This window comes from Narcine bancroftii, chromosome 6 (genome assembly GCF_036971445.1).
Source record: "Narcine bancroftii isolate sNarBan1 chromosome 6, sNarBan1.hap1, whole genome shotgun sequence".
Lineage (NCBI taxonomy): Eukaryota > Metazoa > Chordata > Chondrichthyes > Torpediniformes > Narcinidae > Narcine > Narcine bancroftii.
Genome location: NC_091474.1, coordinates 127,751,797 through 127,770,737, shown reverse-complemented (window position 1 = coordinate 127,770,737; position 18,941 = coordinate 127,751,797). Strand labels below are relative to the sequence as shown.

Below are 18,941 nucleotides of genomic sequence, written 5' to 3'. Positions count from 1 at the left end.
GTCGGTTAATTGTTCACTTGGGTTTATTTGGGTGGTGTGAACTCGTGGGCCAGAACGACCTGTTACGATGCTGTATCACTAAATTTAAAATTAAAATTAAACCTGAGTTTGTCAAGTACATTGTACATCTTTTTTTTTTTTTAATTTTTTTATTTTTCACACCATAAATCACATTAGCCATGATATACACTATTTCTTTTTCACACATATACAGTGACTTTTTCTCCCCCCCCCCTCCCTCCTCTCATCCATTTTAGGTATACAATCTAGGTTGCATTAAGCCAGTCAGACAATGTTGTCATTCAACAAAATTACACCAGAAATTCTACTGAGTCCATTCTTTTCTTTCCTTCTCCTTCCATCAACTTAGGTAATGTTTGTCCCCGGTAGGTTTTCGCTATTGTATTTAATGTAAGGCTCCTATACTTGTTCGAATATTTCAATATTATTTCTTAACCTATATGTTATTTTTTCTAATGGAATACATTTATTCATTTAAATTTAGTAGTTTCTTCCTTTTTAATTTGATTATGTATTCCATTAATATTTAAAGACATATAGTTCAGCGTAGCCCTTTTATATTTTGTTTATCTTCTCTTTCCGTTTTTCCATCATTACCTTTCCTCCTTTTCCATTTCTGTTTTCTTATTTTCAACTCTTTATAAGACAACATTTCTACAACATCCAACATTTTCCTTATTCTCCTATTTCTATCTTATTTATCCCCAATCTCCCCTTCACCTCCTGAGTTGTCCTTTATCCCTTGTCGGACAACCACATCTCCTCTCTCCATTTGGATTTGCGAATCCACTCGCAAGCGTCAACTGATTTTGCAGTGACCGCTATTTTCCCCCACCCCGCCTCCCCCAGAAAAGATTTCACTTTTCATATGTCACAAAGGTCACTCTTTTAATTCCCTCCTTATTCTCTCTATTCCATTACCTTCCCTTATTAATTCTTGTCTATACTATCTATATTTTCCTCTAAGTACAGATACATTCATGTATGCTCATTGTCTCTATTCACTCTTATACCTCTTTACCCGCATACATATCAATCGTGATCATTTTTACTCTCATTACCCGTCTTCATCCCTCAGTCTATTTTTGTCTTTACCCACATACATATCAATCGTGATCATTTTAACTCTCATTACCCGTCTTCCTCCCTCAGTCTATTTTTGTAATTGTTCTGCAAATTTTTGTGCTTCTTCTGGATCCGAGAATAGTCTGTTTTGTTGTCCTGGAATAAATATTTTCAATACCGCTGGATGCTTTAGTATAAATTTATACCCTTTCTTCCATAAAATCGCCTTTGCTGTATTGAACTCTTTTCTCTTCTTTAGGAGTTCAAAACTTATATCTGGATAAATGAAGATTTTTTGCCCTTTATACTCCAGTGGTTTGTTGCCCTCTCTTACTTTTTCCATTGTCTTCTCCAGTACCTTTTCTCTTGTAGTATATCTTAGGAATTTTACTACAATAGATCTTGGTTTTTGTTGTGGTTGTGGTTTAGAGGCCAATACTCTATGTGCCCTTTCTATTTCCATTTCTTGCTGTAGTTCTGGACATCCTAGGGTCTTAGGGATCCACTCTTTTATAAACTCCCTCATATTCTTGCCTTCTTCATCTTCCTTAAGGCCCACTATCTTTATGTTATTTCTTCTGTTATGGTTTTCCATTGTATCTATTTTTTGAGCTAGTAGTTCTTGTGTCTCTTTAGTTTTTTTATTAGATTTCAAGTACATTGTACATCTTAAGGATGTTTCCAATCACCAATCAACTATTTTAAAGTAGAGTTTAAAAAAAAGTCAAGTAAAAGCCGGGAGCCAAATCCAACAACAAACTATTCATGATTCCGTTGTTATTTACTTTGGAGAAATTTTGGAATATGTCTCTCTAGAAACTTTGCAGAGCAAACTCCAAAGAGAAAAGGATGTTTAGCCTCACTTCATGCATGATGTCGAAGAACAGTTGGACTTCATGGGTTGTTTTGATCAGTTTTTGCAGCTAACAAGACCTCTTTGCCCTTCATCTGTTCCCAAATGTAGGAGTTCCAGAAAGCAGTCGGAGCAAAACATTCCGTGTATGACACAACCGTAAGGACGGGCCGCTCCTTGAAAGAAAAGACAACTTTAGCCGATGATCACCAGAAACTCGATGACATGTTGAGCGAGCTGAGGGACAAGTGGGATACAGTGTGCGGGAAGTCAGTGGAAAGGTAAAGAAGTCAACCCAGACGGCATGTTGTCCTTTCTCGAATCTGAACTTTAACTCAAAATTGGGTCTGAAATGTGTAAATAGGATTGGAATTAATTAAAATATCACTTAAAAATATATGAACATGATAGCACTCATTGTTGGAAATGAAAAGAAAAATGACCATATTTGATGGCATTTAAGACCTGTAGGGATACAAGTCCCCCCATTTCAGCAATGAATATTGAGAAAAAATACTTTTATTTTATTTATGGATAAGTTGGCAGAATGGGTTCCTCCTGCACCTCTTGTGTTGCTGACGAGGGCCACCATGGTCAGCCTTCTCAGCGGGGGAAGTGAGAGGCAGCGGCTCCAGAAAGCACGGTCAGTGCTGCTGACGGTGCCCACCATGGTCAGCCTTCTCAGCGGGGGAAGTGAGAGGCAGCGGCTCCAGAAAGCACGGTCAGTGCTGCTGACGGTGCCCACCGTGGTCAGCCTTCTCAGCGGGGGAAGTGAGAGGCAGCGGCTCCAGAAAGCACGGTCAGTGCTGCTGACGAGGGCCACCGTGGTCAGCCTTCTCAGCGGGGGAAGTGAGAGGCAGCGGCTCCAGAAAGCACGGTCGGTGCTGCTGACGAGGGCCACCGTGGTCGTCCTTCTCAGCGGGGGGATGTGAGCGGCAGTGGTGGCTCTGGAAAGCACGGTCGGCACTGCTGGTGGATGCCTAATTTGAACTTCGCGTATAAGACCCGGGGGATATTTTTGAGACAAGTTTTGGGGTAAAATGTGAGTCTTGTATGCTGTCAAATACGGGACTCCGCTTGATGTGAATTTTACTATTTTCTCTTCATTGTAGGGGTCTCTGCTTTTTTTTGTTAAAATTCCTTTTTCACAGTAGTTTTCCTTAAAATTACAATTGAAAATCTGGAATGTGAGTTGAAAGTAACATTCTGAGCAGTGAGCATGTTGAATCATTTCCTGCCTCAAGAGATGACAATGTTCAAGGCTTCCCAAAGTGATAAACATGGTCATAGGTATCCAAATTCCACAGGAAGTGCAGGAGAGCTCTGACATATTCCCTTCAACATATAATGGCCTTGGAGACCACAAGATATTTGATCTTGTCTCTCTGTAGTTGAGGGATTGAAAGACGAGTGTGGAAGCTCTATGATTGACTGGAAAGGTTCTGTTCCCTTGCATTCCTGCTCATATTGTAGGTCATCAGTTAAACCAATGAGCCATGGTTGTCTTGGCAGAGTTGTCAAAAACCAAGGGTCGCAGATTGGAAGTGATTGGTGGGAAGGAGAAAGAGGCCTTGAGAAAAGAAAGTCACCCAGAGGATGGGAGGTGGTTCTGGAGGTGACTGCTTGAGATGATGGGAGAGATAAACACTGCCTTCACATTGCTATACAGCTTGTTGTCCCCTTGGAGAGATGTGGCCTGCGGGGCTGTGGACCAATAGCTGGAAGGTGCAGTTGGGTGTGGTCGCTCATTTGTGGACAGCACAGACATGATGGGCTGAATGGCCACCTGTGTCATATATTTTCTCTCCACCTCGTGAAGGATGGTAGCTTTAATTTTAAAGAATTAGCCAAAACTGAACTGCTGTGATTAACTGACTCATGGTGTTATTTCCCAAATGTATCTGTATACAAATGTAATTGGAAGCCAGTTTGTCTTGAAAAGGCTCTTACAGAAAGTATTCCTTCCTAGTGCACGCAATCTGTATCTAGGATCAGCATAGGCACACACCAATTCACTTCCTTCAAATGGATGCAACTCCAATCTGTCATTCTCACCACCACACGGATCTTCCGATTAAAATGTATTGCCTTTCTCGGAAATTATGCTTATTTGTTGTTTCTGGCTTTGCACTCAGGTTTCTTCAGTATCAGGAGTACCATTTTTCCACTAAAAGTTGCAGTGATCAATTGATAATACTGCTTTGTATTATCGTTGACCTGCTTTGAAAATCATGTGGACAACCTTCTTTCTTCATTGATTCATTTTACGTGATTGCTCGGAATTGGATGATCATGAGTGATTTGTCAAGAGAATTTTGAAATTATTCTTGGAGGTTAACAGGAAAGACTGCAGGTGCTGGGGTCCAGTGCAGTACACAAAAGTGCTGGATGAATTCCACAAGCCATGCAGCATCCATAGGAAGGAAAAGGCAGTTGACGTTTTTGGTTTGCCCTTTCTTCAGAGAAGCTGATATCATCAGATTGGGGACTAAGGAGAAATGAAAGATGGTGCTACTCCAATTTGCAGGTGACCTCAGCTTGGCACTACACGAGGTCATGGACAGACAAGCCAGTGTGGTAGTGGGGTACAATTTATTCTTGACAGTCAATTGATTGAAACTTCAGATAAATACATATCTTGGTTTCTTCTGTTTGAAGGATTCTCTGTTTCTCGGAGGATTTTTTCTTTGCTGTGTTCTAGCAGCTTGGAGATTGTTTCACATTTTGTTTCGGAGCATCATACAACATTGAAGTAAGCCCTTTGGGCCGCAGCAACCTTGGAGCACCACTTACTCTAATCCTACCCATTTTATTCTCCCATTACCCCATTAATTCTGCTGAGATCCTACACTCACCCATGTTAGAGTGGCAGATTGACCTTTGTTCCCAATTGTCTTTGGGATGTGGGAGGAAGCCAGAACATCTGGAGGAAATCCACGTGGTCACAGGGAGAACATGCAAACTCCACACCACCAGAGGTAGATGGAATGGTGAACCAGCCAATCCAATAGCTGAGCCATGGTGCAGCTCTCACTGGGAATGAGGCCTGTGGAATTGGAGCTTCTTTACAAAGAGGGCATTTGTGTTCTCTCTGAAAGTTGTGGAGCACTACCATTGTCCAGAAGCATAGTGGAAGTCAAGCCTGTCCCCTGCCCAGGGATACAACATGATCACAGGCTCTTCCAGCCCATGAGCACGTGCTGCAAAAATACACCAATTCATCTATAAACTCTACGTTTTTGGACGGTGAGAGGAAATTGGAGCACCTGAAGGAGACCCACACAGACATGGGGAGAATGTACAAACAGACAGCAGCAAAACACAAAACTCTGCAAACCCAGTAGTTGAAGAAAAAATACACAATGCTGGAGAAACTTAGCTGGTCAAACAATGTACTTCATCTATCAAAAATAAAGATACACAACCAAAGTTTCATGCTTGAGGCCAGGTGCCTGCCATCTTCCTTTCATACCTTGTTGAAATGTTGGTTATGTATCTTATCCTGGCTACATAAAGTACATAAAGTTTGACTAGCTGAGTTTGTCCACCATTGTGTTTTTAATTCCTTACAGACAGCACTGGATTCAAAGCCAGATCGGTGCCACTGTAATAATGTTGCGCTCACTGTTATGAGAACTATGATGTTGAGTCAAACATTGTCATGTTACTCTTCCCATTGCCCTCCACATATTCTCAGTATGAGTGTCATGGCATTTGATGATGAAGAAGATGAGTTTATTGACATACACATTGTACAATGTACGTATGCCCCAACATTCTGACTTGCTGCAGTCAAACAGGTTCCTGTGGGGTGGGGGTGGGGGGGAAATCTATGATAGTGAACTAATTGAATTAAACATAAAGAGAAAATAAACATACAAGATAGATAATAAATGTTCGGTTATTCACTGTAACAAAAGTGATTTACAATGGAGAAGACAGCCTTTTTGCGGTGTCAGAGCAGTCTATGAGTGGACCAAAGGAAAAGAAGTCTGATGGCTGTTGAAATGAAATTGTTCTTGAACCTAAAGGAGCTTATCTTCAGGCTTCTGTATCTTCTGCCTGAAGGTAACAGTGAGAAGAGGTTGTGACCAGGACAAGGGGTATCCTTTATGATGTTGGCTGCCTTCCTGAAGAAACACCGCACATTGATGTCTGCAGAGAATGGGAGGTCATAGCCTCTAATGAACCTGGCTGCGTTTGTTACCTTCTGCAGCTTTCAGCGATCCTGAATGCCAAACTGGGCTTTGATGTAACCAGTCAGTATACTTCCCCGTGCACCTGTAGAAGTTTGATAGAATATCTGATGGCATGCCAAATCTCCACAAACTCTTAGAAAGTAGAGGCATTGGTGTGCTTTCTTCACGGTTGCCTTTATTTGCTGGCTCCAAAAGAGGTCTTCTGAAAAGCTCCCAGGAACTTCTAACCCTCTCCATCCCATCATGCAGACAGGTGAAACTACAATCATCTCCTTGATTGTGGTGACGTTGAGAGTAAGATTGTTCTTCTGGTTGTCAATCGCTGACCTGAATTCTGACATTATTCTTAGATATTCTGCCAGAAATGGTGGTGTCATCATTGATTTGTTGGTTAAGTTGGAGCTGAACTTGGCTATGCAGGCATGGGTGTACAAGGAATAGAGCGGGGGGCTAAACACGCACTCTTGAGATTCCCATGTTGATGGTCAGAGAAGAGGAAGGGATGTTGCCGATCAGGGTATGGTAATGACCAAGTTGAGGATCCGGTTGCAGAGGGTCAAACAGTCCGAGATCCTTTAACAAGGTCTTGAGTTTTGCTGGTACGATGGTGTTGAACTCTGAGCTGTGGTCGATTAAAAACTGCCTGACATAGGTGTTCCTGTGGTCTAGGTGTTCTAACACAAAGTGGAGGGTCAGCGAGATGGCATCTGCCATTGGCCTGTTTGACGATCGGTGCACTGAAATGGGTCCAGTTCCTTCCTGAGATAAGAGGAGTTGGGGTCTGAGCATCGCCTTGAGATCAGGTCAACATTCTCCTCCTCAGGAGACACAAGAGGCTGCAGGTGCTGGAGTCTAAAGCAAAAAAAAAACAATCTTCCATCTCAAGAACAAATTACAAAAAAAACAATTGTCAAAACTTGATGAAGGGGCTCGGAACTGAAACATCCAGCTTTCTTTCTCACACTGATGCAGCTCGACCCAGAGTTCCTCTAGCAGATTTTTAAAATTCTCCTCAGTACTTGTCACTGTATTACTGAGCCACCAGTCTTGAGGTCTTGGGTAGTGGAATGGGATGTAATTAAGTAGTTAACAGCAAACGATTTAGAAAGTGAATGGTAAATAGGACTTTACTACAAAATGGTTTCAGTGCAAGAGGAAAGCACTTTGCTCCAGCGATTGCCCTTGATATTATGTATACAGGTTTGTGCACTGCCTGGAGAAGGATATACTTTGGTGAAAGGGGATATGATATACTGTAGGTTTCTTTCCTGAGGTAAGCAAATTATCTTCTGAGGGAACATTAAGCAGACTGGGCAAGGGTCTTTTAAATGTGCACAGCACAAGGGCCACACGATTGTTTTTGTGAACAAAACCCTTCCTGTGGACAAATTGTGCCTTGCCAATCTTGCATTTAGCTTGAAGAGTATTGGATTGTGGCCATCTTTGGCAGAGGACAAGTGTACATTTCTGCTTGTTTTTCAGGCAGAACAAATTGGAGGAAGCGCTACTGTTTTCGGGCCAGTTTACGGATGCCCTGCAAGCTCTGATTGATTGGTTGTACAAGATCGAGCCCCTGCTGGCTGAAGATCAGCCGGTGCATGGCGACATTGACCTCGTCATGAACCTGATTGATGCTCACAAGGTATTGTCGTCTCCATTGAAGTTGGACAATGGATCTCTGTCCATCACCCACCTCTCCCCCCCCCCCATCACCCCCACCCCCACCCCAGACCCCAAACTTCACTGCATCCATCACCTGAAGTCATATTCAAATCAAGCACAGGGTCATTTGCTTGGTTTATTTGGTCATTGCATTGTGATGATCATTTGTCTCCAAAATGTCAATTCATTTACTTGTCCAAAAAAAATTCAAAAATCTCTTGCAATTGTGACTGGTGTGTCAAATTAACCAACAAATAAGCATTGGAAAGTGTATTAAATCTTTGAAACATAGCATCTAGTAAGAACACTGTCCAGCTTGGAGTTATCATAGGCACAGCTCATCTACCACCTAAAACTTGTGAAGCCCCTTTAATACCAGACCATCGGTTTATTTTGCTTATTCTGTGCATTACTGTGCTCGATATTGATAAAGAATGTCTGACATTTGAGATACCAAAGGGGAGAAAAAAAATGAAAATGATAATGTTAAGGATGGATGAAACGAGAAAGCAAATGTGGAGGCTAAACCATTTAGCCAAGTGGCCTCTCATTGCTACAATTTTGATGTATTCACTTTTCATAACCAGGGCAATGGCTGTACTGTTGCGGACACTTCGAGCGTGTGGACCGACCTACTCAGTGGCTTTCAGCCTGTTCAGTGCACATGTTCCCAGGTGCCTTGCTATTCTGAGTAGCTGATGAGTCTCTGTTTTCTGTGCAGGTCTTCCAGAAGGAGCTAGGCAAACGGACGAGTGGTGTGCAGGCTCTCAAACGCTCAGCCCGCGAGCTGGTTGAGGCCAGCCGCGATGATTCATCCTGGGTCAAAGTGCAGATGCAGGAGCTTAGTACTCGCTGGGAGACTGTGTGTGCGCTCTCTGTCTCTAAACAAGCGAGACTGGAACAAGCCCTCAACCAGGTAAAAGGACTTCAGCACCAAAACATTTCCTTATTAGCTAGCATAACCAAGCAGGGGTTTTCGGCAAAAATTATTAGGTTTCTTTTCTCTCCTCTTAAGGCTATCGGTACATCACAATTGCTGAATTATCTGTCAGTCCTGCATATCCTTAAGATAATTGCTGGCGGGTAATCTGAAAATGACCATAGTTATCCCAGCAGGGAGCACTGCAGTTGAGCCTCTTGTCCTTGACTGGCATCCACTTTCCGCTGGGACCACCAGAGTGAGTGGAATCAGCATCTTTGGTATACAGCAGGCCATTTGGCCCATCACACCTTTGAAGGAGCTCTCCAAGCAGCTCCGCTCCCATTCCTTTCAGCCAACTACACCCTTGAAGGAGTTCTAATTTTTAAATTTAGCCATCCAGCATGGTTATAAGCCCTAAGGCCCTTGAACCCGGCCGCCCAAATACACCAATTACCCACAAACCCTGTATATTTTTCGAGGGTGGGAGGAAACCTGAGCACCCGGAGGAAACCCAGACAGACATGGGGATGGGGAGAACGTACAAACTCCTTACAGACAAGCAGTAGATTGGATCCCGATTCGCTGGCACTCTCAGAGCATTGTGTGAACTGCTACACTAACCATGCCACCCATTCTTCAAATAATTCTGCACCCAATCCTTTCCCAAAACACCGTGCATGTTTGCATTTCGGTTGTGTCTGCTCACTTGGGTTCCACTTCTCCAGTTCAGAGACCAAATGTTACTCCCCGTGGCTGAAACTGCGGGTCCTGGAATGTTGAGTAAGCAAGGAGAAGGTGGAGAGAAGCAGGGAGTCTGCAGATGCTGGAGAGTGAGAACAAGAAGTGTTGGACAAATGCAGCAGGTCTCTCCACATCCAGGGAAAGGAACAGGCAGTCGGTGTTTCAGCAGGTCAGGTGAGCATCAAAGGGACAGTCAGTCTTCCGAGTCGAAACCCTTTACCCATGGATGCTGCCTGACCTACTGAAACTCTGTTCACTCAACCTTCTGCTCCGCGAGCTTGCCAATCTACTTGATATGTGTTTTTTTTTATTCTCACTCCCCTTCTTCAAAGTTAATACAGCTTAATAATATCTATGGCATGTTAACTGAGGCACTTGCAAGTGTGGTAACAAATGGATGTTGCACTTACAGGCTGAGGAATTCCACTCTGCGGTGCACGTGCTGCTGGAGTGGCTGGCTGAAGCAGAGCAAACCCTTCGTTTCCACGGCGTTCTGCCAGATGACCACGACGCTCTCCATGTGCTTATCAATCAACACAAGGTTGGAAAGAGCATGAACAAAAGTAGTTTTGAAAGGAGCCCATGGAACATGCTAACGCGGGGTCGGGTCCTGCAGCTGATGACTTTACCATAGGCGTTTAAGGTCTTGTCGGAAAGTGTTTGAAACTAACGTTGGGAGTTCAGCTCTCCCTCTGTACTGCACTGGGAGAGCAGGGCTCCCTCAGTCCTGTACAGGGGGGGGCTCCCTCAGTCCCGTACAGGGAGGGCAGGGCTCCCTCAGTACCTCCGTGAGGATGGTACCACAGTGGATGGGATGGTTGAGATATTTGTGTTGCACTATGCTGACATCCTGAACAAAATGGCACAATTTATCCCACTTGCCCTTCCATGTATTTTATTGATGTTCATTAAGTTTTGGCTTTGAACTGATGACTTATTTTTGATTTCTTTAAGGAGTTTAAGAAGAAATTGGAAGAGAAGATGGTTGGGCTGAATGCTGCTGTGGGTATGGGGGAATCCATCCTGTCCATCTGCCACCCAGACTCAATTATAACCATCAAGCACTGGATCACGATAATCCGAGCACGATTTGAAGAGGTAACTAATCTGAGATGAGATCATTACGGTCACGTACACAAATACAAAGCACCGATGTGCCACTCTTGAATGTACGATACACCCACTACAGTAATATACATCAAGTTAGTGATGTAAAAGTGTGGCTCAGGTTACTTTTAAAATGTGGCAAGACAAATAAATGTTCAAGCACTTTGAGTCACTAAACCAATGAAGAATACATGAACTCTGATTGTTAGCTGGCTGTGCATTTATCAGTCGCTGTTGTGGGCTCTGAAACATAATTGCAGCCCATCCTTTGTTGGCTGGTGAGATGTGGACTTTAAAAGATCCTCCACCCCATTGACAGCTCTCATCACCACTCCTCAATAACTGAGGCATCACCACTCTTCGTAGTTAACGCTTCCTGTTCATGCTACTGGCCCACGATTGCATCACCAGATTGAGCTCCAACAGTGTCATCAGGTTTGCAGATGACACCACAGTCGTCGGCCTCATCAGCAACAACGATGAGTCGCACTACAGAGAAGAGGTGGAAAATCATGTGAAATGGTGCGAGAGAAACAACCTGAATCTCATTGTGGACAAGACGAAGGAGATGATCATAGACGTCAGGAGGACCACGAATGACCACCCTCCACTACTCATCAACAGCTCTGTAGTAGAGATCAGAGAACACCAAGTTCCTTGGAGTTCACTTAACTAGTGACCTATCGTGGACACTCAACATCTCCTTGCTTGTCAGGAAGGCGCAACAGCGACTGCACTTCCTGAGAAGCCAAGGCCACCAGCCACCATTACGTCAACCTATAGGAGCTCTGTTGAAAGCATCCTCATGGGCTGCATCATGTTTGGTACAGTTGCTGCGGAGAAATGGATTGGAGGTCAATCCACAGGACCATAAGAGGGGCAGAGAGGATCACTGGCGTCTCCTCACTTTCCCCTCAATCATCGAGATGATCTGACTGAGAAGGGCATGCAAAATCATTAAGCACTCCTTCCCCTGGACACAGCATATTTCAGCTGCTCCCTTTGGGGAAGAGATATAGGAGTATCAGAGCCAGCACAGCTTCTTCCCACAGGCAGTGAGACTGCAGAATGACCAAAGGACCTGCTCACACTAACCATTTGAGACTCTTATTTGAACAAAACAACATTCATTTATTTTGTGCAGATAAAATACCTGTCCTGCATATGTATTGTTTGTCTGTACGTGTTGTGTGTCTGTGTGTGTTTGCACCGAGGACCAGAAAACGCTGTTTCGTCAAGTTGTACTTGTATAATCAGATGACAATAAACTTGACTTCAGGGGAGAAGAGGCTGAACAGTCAATAAGTGGACAGTTAAAGGTTATCACAGAATGAGAGTTGTAGAACGACGCAGAATGGAAACTGACCCTTCAGTCCAACACACCCATGTTGACCAAGTTGTGCATCTGAGCTTTCCCTGCACTTGGTCCACATCCCTACAACCTTCTCTCTCCAAATGTCCTTAAATGTTGCAATTGTACCCCCCCCCACAACCCCACCTGCTACCATTTGCCCAGGCAGCTCATTCCATATACCTATCAGTGGGCCTTAAGGTCCCTTCTAAATCCTTCCCCCCAACACCTTTAAACTGTGTCCTCTCCCTTTAGGTTCTATAACCCTGGGGGAAAAGACTGAGACTAGTTACCTTATCTATTCTCCTCATGATTTTGTACAAGGCTCCTGCACTTAAGGGAAAAATGTTCTAGCCATTCTCAGCCTTTCTTTGCAGTCCTGATAATATCCTTGTGAATCTTTGTACTCTTTCCAGTTTAATGTTCCTTGAAGAAGGCAACCAGAACTGCGCATGTATTCGAAGTGTGGGCTTACCAATGTCTTGTATAGCTGTTCATGACATCCCAGCTCTTGCACTTCACACTCTGACTGATGAACGCAAGTGTGCCAAACACCTCTGCACCACCCTGGCTAGCCTCTTCCAGAGGACTGTGTACTGATAACCCTCGTGGCCTCTCTGTTGGATTACACTTCCCAAGGCCCTTCTATTTGCTGTAGTGATGAGTCTGTGCACGAAGCTCTTGGTCATCTCCATCCCTCAGTGTAGATTGTGGACAAGCCTGCTATCTCACACCAGTCGATGCTGTTCTTCAGTGGTGTTGCATTTTGACATAACACTCTTTTATTTTTGTTTAGTAAAAGCTGATGAATTCCTTTCTCACTCTGCTCTCTTAGAGTGGTTGATGCTGTGTTGACCAGTATATCCAAGGAGCAAGAACAGAGCCAGAGGATCTAAAAACACAGGAGTATGGATGTGTCTGTGTGTCTGTGGGCAGAAAGATGGCAGATGGAGTTTAATACTGATAAGTGTGAGGTGCTTCATTTTTGAAAGATTAATCAAAGCAAGACATATGTGGTAAATGGGAGGGCATTGAAGAATGCAGTGGAGCAGGAAAATCTAGGAATAACGGTGCATTGTTCCCTGAAGGTAGGAGCGCATGTGGATAGAGTGGTGAAGAAGACCTTTAGTATGCTTGCCTATATAAATCAGTGCATAGAATATAGGAATTGGGAAATAATGATGAAACTGTACAAGGCATTGGTGAGGCCAAATTTAGAATACTGTGTGCAGTTCTGGTCACCGATTTATAGGAAAGGATATTAACAAGATAGAGAGAGTGCAGAGAAGATTTACAAAAATGTTGCCTGGTTTTCAGCATCTGGCATACAAGGAGAGATTGAGCAAATTAGGTCTTTATTCCTTGGAACATAGAAGGCTGAGAGGGGATTTGATAGAGGTGTTTAAGATAATGAGAGAGATAGAGTTCATGTGGAAAGGCTTTTCCCATTGAGAGTAGGAGAGATGGATACAAGAGGTCATGGGTTGAGAGTTGATGGGCAAAGGTTTAGGAGTAACATGAGGGGGAACTTCTTTACTCAGAGAGTGGTTACTGTGTGGAATGGGCTTCTGGGAAAGGTGGTGGAGGCAGGGTCAATTTTGTCATTTAAGTATATGGATGGGAGGGGGATGGAGGGATATGGGCAGAGTAGTGGTAAGTGGGATTAGAGGAGGGTACTTGGATCAATGTGGACTAGAAGGGCCAAATTGGCCTGTTTCCATGCTGTAATTGTTATAGGTTATATATATGTGTTACACACTCACATGAGAAACATTTTCGCCTGGTTGTATATGTACAGTCAGATGATACTATTACAAATCAGTGAACGTCAAGGCAGCAATGCCTGGTGATAGGGGACAGATTGGTGTGCCTCATGCTGGAGAGAAGTGTGTGGTGCCCAGCCCTCAATAATCAAATCATGTATATTGCTGCTGGAAAATAGAGGAGCAAAGTCTGTGCACTTCCTGGTGTTGCTTCAAACTCCAACATCTTTTGTAACATTTTGTTTGTATTTATAATACCAGGTAACTGCATGGTCCAAGCAGCATCAACTGCGCCTGGAAGCAGCCCTCGCTGATGTTATTGCCAATCAGGAGTTGTTGGAGAGCCTTTTGGGTTGGTTACAGTGGGCAGAGACAATACTCACTCAGAGAGACCAAGAAACACTCCCCCAGGAGATTGAAGAAGTCAAAACCCTTATTGCTGAGCACCAGGTAACTGCAATCCATACCAATACATTCAATGCCACCCACAGCCTATGTGACTTCTTTGGATTCTCAAAGTAGTGGCAGATACGAGATAATGTTCTTTGTTTAATACACCAGAGGGTAGCCTGTGAAGTGGAATTGGGACAAGTCAGAGCAGTCATTGTTTGAAAGACATCAATGCATGGTTTGGGGTGGAGTAGCAGCAATCTGGTTATATCCCCTGAATTAGATGGGGAAAATCCATCACTATTCCATCTCATCATTCTTTAAAATATTTTATTTAAAAATTTTAAAACCTCATCAATGTATACATATTCAATAAAAGTACAAAAATTATACTTGTGGAATTAAAATAGTTGTGTTACACCCCCTCCCCTCCCTTCCACCCTCCCCTTCAGAATATACCAAAATAAAATAAAGATAGAAAGCATGGAGAATGTCAAGAAAACAAATAATACATTATAAAGCCTCACTAGTAATAGTGAAGCTTTAACAGGATGTAGTAGTAATAGGATGGGCTGGATATAATCTCATAATTTTTCAAATCAATTGTGAAGTCCACCAAGAGAAGGCGATGGTTGGTTGCAGCCTCCTCATCATCAGAAGGATTGCCAGTGATCATTTTAAGTGGTGGGACAGTTACTAGGGTAATATTAGCACTGTAAAAGGAAAGGACATGAGGAGGCAAGAAACATTCTCTTGCCAATAATGACAATGCGTTTTGTTAAATGAGAATGCAATTCACTTCAGAATTTCATGGAGGAAATGACCAGGAAACAGCCAGACGTGGATAAGGTCACGAAAACATACAAGAGGAAAGCTGCGGAACCAACCCAGATCGCATCCCACATCCCTGTCATAGAGAAAGGACGGACCAGTGAGTATTATTCACCGTGCATCTCAGTTACATTCTGCATTACAGGCTTGGCTCATTTTCATTGATGGGGTTGAAATTGAAGGGAATCACAAATGGATGGGCCCAGGTTTTAGTGTCCAAGTGCAGTTGATGCAACTATTAGCTAATATGTGTGCAATTGTGGCAATAACATTCTGACAGGAGCAGATAAATGGATCAGACATTTATCACAGAAATTTGATCGTTTCACTCTGAGTGCTTTTTTAAAAATATGGCATGTGTTAATTTCTTAAATTAACCTCACTGGCTATAAAAATTATTTGCTACTAGAATGGAAGCTCATAACTAAAGATTGTGACTGCACCGAACAAAGTTCCACATTCTAACTGATTAAAGAGATCCTCAGTGACGTTCCCAGTATATTTACGCTAGTTGCAACATTCACCTAACACTCCAATAAATGCGGCAAGGAACTGGCCAATGATCTGAAGGAAGCCGTCGACTCTTCTGTGGCTAATGTGATGGTGCAGTTGGTTAGAGGTGTCTGAAGATGTTTGAAATTGGCTTCTCAGTGGAGTCAAACTGTGCAATTATGTACTGAATCCATCTTCTTGACAAGGAGAAAAATTAGGATTGAATCCCCCAGTAGCTTGGGGACAGGGGTGAGAGCAACTTTCAATGTGTACAAGCTTTTGGCTTGTGCAGTAAATCAGATCGTCAGATAAAAGTGCTTTTCATTGAATCTCATCGTGCCAACTCCAGAACAATGGAACTCTGTTTAGGGAGCTGCAGAGCATCCTGTCCAGGTCTATGATGTGCCCTGAAAAATTAATTATTCAGCAGCTGAAACTGGGTAAAGAATTAGGCTTAAAATGATTTCAGTTAATTTAGCAATTGGCTTGGATTCCATGGTACTTATATACAGAAACAGGCCCTTCAGCTCTTGTCTCTACCAGCCATGACACCAACTAAACTAATCCCATCTGCCTGCACATGGTTTTTGTTTCTCCCTCCACCCACCCCATCCCTTACCTGTTCATGTGCCTGTCTTAATGTCTCTTAAATGTCACAAATCGTTTCTACTTCCACCACCACCTCCCCTGGCAAGCACGTTCCATACACCTGCCAATCTCTATGGATTAAAAAAAACTTTCCTAGAAAATCTACTTTTTAAAATATTTTATTTATTATAAACTTTACAGACATGTTAAAAAGTACAAATTCATAAAACATACAAAACTTCTTTTCCCCCTTTTTATCCCCCTCCCTCATTCCCTCCTCCCCTACAAACTACCCCAAATAAAATATAATGGAGTTAACATATAGTTGGTTATTTATTTATTGCTGTGGTGGGTGCCCTCTCTTACAAAAAAGCTTTATTACACTACTAAACACATGTATTTCATATATGGATCCCATACTTTAATAAAAAAAAGAATAATTATCATGCAAATTGTAAGTTATCTTCTCCAGTGGAATACATGATTGCAACTCACTGTGCCATCACTGTCTGCTTAATTTCATTTTTCCAGGTAGTTGCTGTACACTTCCTAGTCACTGCCAGGGCTAATCGAATAAATGCAAGTTGAAATTTCTCCAATTTTAAACCCAGAATCAATGTGTGTTATATCTAAATAAAAATAACATCGGATTAAGTTTCAAACCTTCCAAAAATTCTATGCCAAAAAGGTTTCACTTTTTCACATAACCAAACTGAATGTATAAAAGAAAGTCTCTTTACCACATCTAAAACATAAATCTGATGAACTAAAACCATATTTCTTTAACTTCTCAGGTGTTAAGTATAACTGATGAAGAAAATTATAATGAACTAGTCTATACCTCACATTTATCAATTTAGTCATACTACCTTCTCAAAAATCTACTTTAAACTTTCTCCCACATCTCCACTCACCTTAAGTGCATATCTTCTCATATGTGGCTTAATTATGCTAGCAAAAAGATTCTGACAATCCACCTTATCAATGCCTGTCATGATTTTATACTCCTCCAGCAGGTCGCTCCTCAGCCTCTGATGCTCCAGTGAAAACAACTTAAATTTATCCAACCTCTTTCCATGACTCATACCCCCTAATCTGGGCAACATCCTGGTAAACTTCTCTGTACCCTTTTGAAAGTCTCCGCATCCTTCCTGCCTTGAGGTGACCAGAGCTACACACAATACTCTGTGTGGCCTGACCAAAGTTTTGTATAGATGCAACATGACCTCTTTATTTTTATCCTTAATCCCAATGAAGGCAAGCATGCCATATGCTTTTTTTCCCCCATCCTATCTATTGGCCACTTTCAAGGAGCTGGGGCCGAAGCTCCCAAATCACTCTGCACATCAATACTTTTGAAGGTTCTGCCAATAACCATATCATTTCTCTTTAATATTTGACCTCCCAAAGTACAACATGCCACACTTGTCTGGATTGAACTCCACTGCTATTTCTCTGTCCATAATCTGTAACTGATTTGTGTCTTTCTGTGTACTTTGCTAACCCTCTACATTGTCCTCAGCACAATTGATCTTATTGTCATCTGCAAACTTACAAATGCTCACACCTACTTCATCAAAGATATTGATATTTATCACATGCAACAGGGTCCCAACACCCATCCATAGGGAACACCACTGGTCATAGACCTTTAGCCAGAATAACAGCCTCCCATCAGGGCCCTGTCTGATTGTAGAGTAAAACCTTACATACATCTCTTATCTTTTTGACCAAATAAACAACATCTCCCATTATCCAAGGTTTGCTGACTTTGCCATGCCTGACCTTCCTCCTTACTAGATCATGGTGGCCCTGCACTCCAAATTAGCCTGCTCCTTAAACAACTCCCACATGCATGTCAATTGTAAACTTGCCCATAAACATCTGTTCCAAATTAACTTCCTCCTAGCTCATTGGTTCTCAACCTTTTCTTTTAAGTATTTCCTACGCCATAGGTGCTCTGTCATAAGTAAGGGATTGTTTAAGGTGGTATGTGGATGGAAAGAAAAAGTTTGGAAACCACTGTTTTAATTCTACCTAATTGACTTGTTATGTGCACGGTTTCATAACTCCAAAGGAAATGGGCCAAATATTTCAGTAACAATTGGGTCTAGAGCAGTCGTTCTCAACCTTCCCTTCCCACTCTCATACCACCTTAAGCAATCCCTTATTAATCACAGAGCATTGATGGCATAGGGACCACTTAAAGTGGTACGTGAGTGGAAAGGAAAAGGTTGAGAACGACTGTGTCTAATGTCATAATTTGTCTGCCCCCAATTTAGTATTTTTCCATGAGGTCCTGGCTTATCCTGATTCATTAGTTATGAAACTTAATTCTCAAAACCGCAGGGAAGTTTACTTACCTGTGCCTCAAAACATGGAGGCTCCTACCACTATTGCTCTACCTGACTTCACCCTTCCTGTTGAGCCTTGGGACCTGTCATGGAGCCACTGACCCAGTGCTGCTGCTACCCTCTGAGAGGTCATCACCCCCCCCCCCCCACCCCCCAGCCAAACAATATCCAAAGCATTCTTCCTGTTAAGGAGATCGTAGCCATAGGGGAACCCTGCACTGCCTACCTACACCCTTTACTTTTCCTAGTGATCACCCAACTACCTGCATCTTACACTTTAGAGGTGACCCCATCACTGTAGCTGGAATCTATGACCCTCTCAGCCTCAGTTTATGAATTCTTCATGCCTTAACCTGGATCAGCTTGTCACGAGGAACCTTATTGATGGTTTACTGAAGTCCAAGTAGACGATCCACTGCCTCATCAGTAGTCTTCGTCAGCTCCCTAAAAAACTCAATCAAATTGTAAGATGTGACCTTCCCTGCTCAAAATCACGCTGACTTTCCCTCAGTGCACGATCTTCCACATGTGAGAAAATACTATCCTTAAGAATCTTCTCTGATGTAAGGATAATTTCTTGCTTTGTTCGTATTGCCCTCCTT

General features: G+C 42.7%; 1 protein-coding gene across 17 annotated transcripts in view; it reads left to right on the top strand.

Annotated features, from left to right (window-relative positions):
- Positions 1–18,941, top strand: part of dst (dystonin) — a 570,552-nt gene that overhangs the window by 523,727 nt on the left and 27,884 nt on the right. For all 17 annotated transcript variants that reach the window (XM_069886058.1, XM_069886062.1, XM_069886061.1 and 14 more), the window contains 7 exons: positions 2,051–2,220; positions 7,621–7,780; positions 8,522–8,716; positions 9,876–10,004; positions 10,418–10,561; positions 13,946–14,134; positions 14,879–15,005. In XM_069886058.1, the coding sequence (XP_069742159.1) occupies positions 2,051–2,220; positions 7,621–7,780; positions 8,522–8,716; positions 9,876–10,004; positions 10,418–10,561; positions 13,946–14,134; positions 14,879–15,005 (1,114 nt within the window). The remainder of the gene's footprint in view (positions 1–2,050; positions 2,221–7,620; positions 7,781–8,521; positions 8,717–9,875; positions 10,005–10,417; positions 10,562–13,945; positions 14,135–14,878; positions 15,006–18,941) is intronic.